General features: G+C 62.4%; 1 protein-coding gene across 1 annotated transcript in view; it reads right to left on the minus strand.

The window, feature by feature from the left end:
* ROBO3 (roundabout guidance receptor 3) overlaps positions 1–2553 on the minus strand; it is a 15944-nt gene that overhangs the window by 2695 nt on the left and 10696 nt on the right. The window contains exons 16-21 of the mRNA XM_005870928.2: positions 1899–2034; positions 1775–1817; positions 1443–1582; positions 959–1150; positions 727–865; positions 152–367 (exon numbers count right to left, since the gene is read on the minus strand). Coding sequence (XP_005870990.2) covers positions 152–367; positions 727–865; positions 959–1150; positions 1443–1582; positions 1775–1817; positions 1899–2034 — 866 coding nt within the window. The remainder of the gene's footprint in view (positions 1–151; positions 368–726; positions 866–958; positions 1151–1442; positions 1583–1774; positions 1818–1898; positions 2035–2553) is intronic.

A 2553-nucleotide genomic window follows, 5' to 3' on the forward strand; every position in this document is an offset into this window, starting at 1 on the left:
TCCATCCATCCATCCATCCATCCATCCATCCATCCTTCCACCCATCCATCCATCCTTCCACCCATCCACACATCCATCCATCCATCCATCCATCACTGAACAGATGTGTGCCGAGGGCCTATAATGTGCAAGGTGCCATGCGCCTCCCTACCTGGGCATCTGGTGGAGATGGGGAATGTCAGTGAGGGGCTGCGGAGGGTCGGGAGGTGAGGGGGTGAGAGTGGCTGTGGACTGCTGTCCGTAGGAAGGTGTGGGGGAGGGGGTCTCCCCTCGGGACGCAGGGACCAAGCAACCTCCGCTGGAGCTGGGCTCGGCCAGGTGGCTCCTCTCAGGCACCACCGGGGGGCACCACTCTCCTGGCTCTGAGCTGGGGAAAGAGGCAGGAGGTGAGGGTGACTGAGGAGCTTCCATATCCTTCCTGGGCCGTCCAGTTGCCAGCTCCCTTCCTCTCCAGCTCTCTGCCCTCCCAGCAGGCGGCCGGGGCTGGTCCCACACGCAGGGCATCTGCAGCCAGAAGCATCCTTACCCGCCCTCGAGCTCCTCCTCAGGCCCCTGGAGGCAGCTCAGTTCACAGGAAGGAGGCGGTGGGGGCAGGGCTTCTGGCCAGTTGAGGGAGGGCATCTGCACAGGTTTCCCCAGAAGCTTCGCTTTGCCGGCCCTGGGCCCTGAGCAGAGCAGGAAAGGGGGTCCCACGGGCAGGGCATCTGCAGCTAGAAGCATCCTTACCCGCCCTCGAGCTCCTCCTCAGGCCCCTGGAGGCAGCTCAGTTCACAGGAAGGAGGCGGTGGGGGCAGGGCTTCTGGCCAGTTGAGGGAGGGCATCTGCACAGGTTTCCCCAGAAGCTTCGCTTTGCCGGCCCTGGGCCCTGAGCAGAGCAGGAAAGGGGCAGAGGTGAGACCTGTCAGAAGTGCTGGGCCAGGTCCCGAGGAGTGTGGGGCGAGGGGCCCGGGAGGCCTACCGCTGTCCCCCTGGCTCCATTCCGGGGGCGCATACTGGCTCCAGGTGCTCGGGTCCCCGGAGGAGTTGGGGAAGCCCCCATGGAAGGTCTGCAGCTCCTCTCCAGCTGGGTCAATGGTGCTGTAGACAGGACCCTCGGGGGAGGCGGCCGCGCCCCGGGCCGTCTGAGCCAGGTACAGGGAGATCCCAGCTTCTGAGGAGGAGAAAGAGGGGGCCCAGGAAGGAGGCAGGGCGGACACAGAGAAACAGGACAACAGGAGAATGGAGGGCAAAAGGAAACCTCACCGGGTCCCTTCTTCCCCCACCCCAAACCTTACTCCCAAACCAGGGTACAGGTGGGGCCAGAGGGACACCCCCACTCACATCCTCCTGAGGACTGACCAACCTCAGGAGCATTGGGGCTCCCTGCAGTGTACCCCGGTAGGTAGAGAGGAGAGAAGGGTGCCGGGGCCACACGGGCCCCCGAGGGAAGGAGAACTCCTCACCATTGTAATATCTGTCGTCTGGGTCGGGATTGCTGGGGCAGCAGCCCCCCCGGGGTTCCTGGGCAGAGGGGCTTCGAGATGGGTGGGGCCAGGAGTCTGCCAGCCAAGGGTAGGGAGCAGGGCCGAGGCCCCCGGGTGGCCTGGGGGAGAGCATGTGGACGCTGGGGTGGAGAGCCCTGGAAGGCCTGGGAAGTAGAGGAGGCAGGGGCAATGGGCGGGGGCGGGGTGGGGTGGTGGGCACGTCAGCTGAGGAGGCAGTGAGGCCTGGAGAGGAAGGGGTGCGGCCTGTCCCTGGAGGGGACTATCCCTGGGAAGGAAGTTGAGCGAATTACCTGGAACTGGCTCCCGAAAGGCCCTCCGAGTGTGGGAAGGACACTGGGGAAGATGAGGGGAGACTGGATGAGAGAAGAGCCGGGCTGGGGTGTGAACCCCACAGGGCAGTCAGTGGTGGCTCACCTGCAGGCGTGTAGGCAAAGGAGGCTTCCGGAAAGGATCCCATGGGAGAAAGGAGAGGGAACATGGAAAAAGGGTCAGAAATAGCCACCCTCTTGTCCACTCCTCCGCCCCGCCGGTCCCAATTCCGCCGCTCAGGCTGCACCCGGGACCGATTTCATCAGAATCGCTACGAGTGAGAGGGACTTGGACATTAGTGTTTTTCTAAAGCTCCCCAAGTGATTCCCATGTGTAGCCAAGACTGGGGACCGCTGGTCTAGATGCTCTCAGATCTCTCCAGATTCGAGGAAGGGGTGGAGGCAGGGGGCTGAGGGGTAGCAGCGGGGGGCTTTCCACCCAAACCCCGCCTCACAATGTATTGCCTGGGTCCTGGCCACACCCCTCCTACCAGGCCCAACCCTCACGAGTATGTCTTCTTAGACTCGCCCCCTTTATTTATTTTAAAAAATATTTTTATTGATTTCGGAGAGGAAGGAAGAGAGAGAGATAGAAACATCAATGATCAGCACCCCACACTTAGTTGGAGCCCACAACCGGGACCTGTGCCCTGACCGGGAATCCAACCGTGACCTCCTGGTTCATAGGTCGATGCTCAACCATTGAGCCACACCAGCCGGGCTGACTGCAGAGCCTGCTCTCTCCTCCCTTGGCGTCTTCA

This window comes from Myotis brandtii, unplaced genomic scaffold, assembly GCF_000412655.1.
Source record: "Myotis brandtii unplaced genomic scaffold, ASM41265v1 scaffold325, whole genome shotgun sequence".
Taxonomy (NCBI): Eukaryota; Metazoa; Chordata; class Mammalia; order Chiroptera; family Vespertilionidae; genus Myotis; species Myotis brandtii.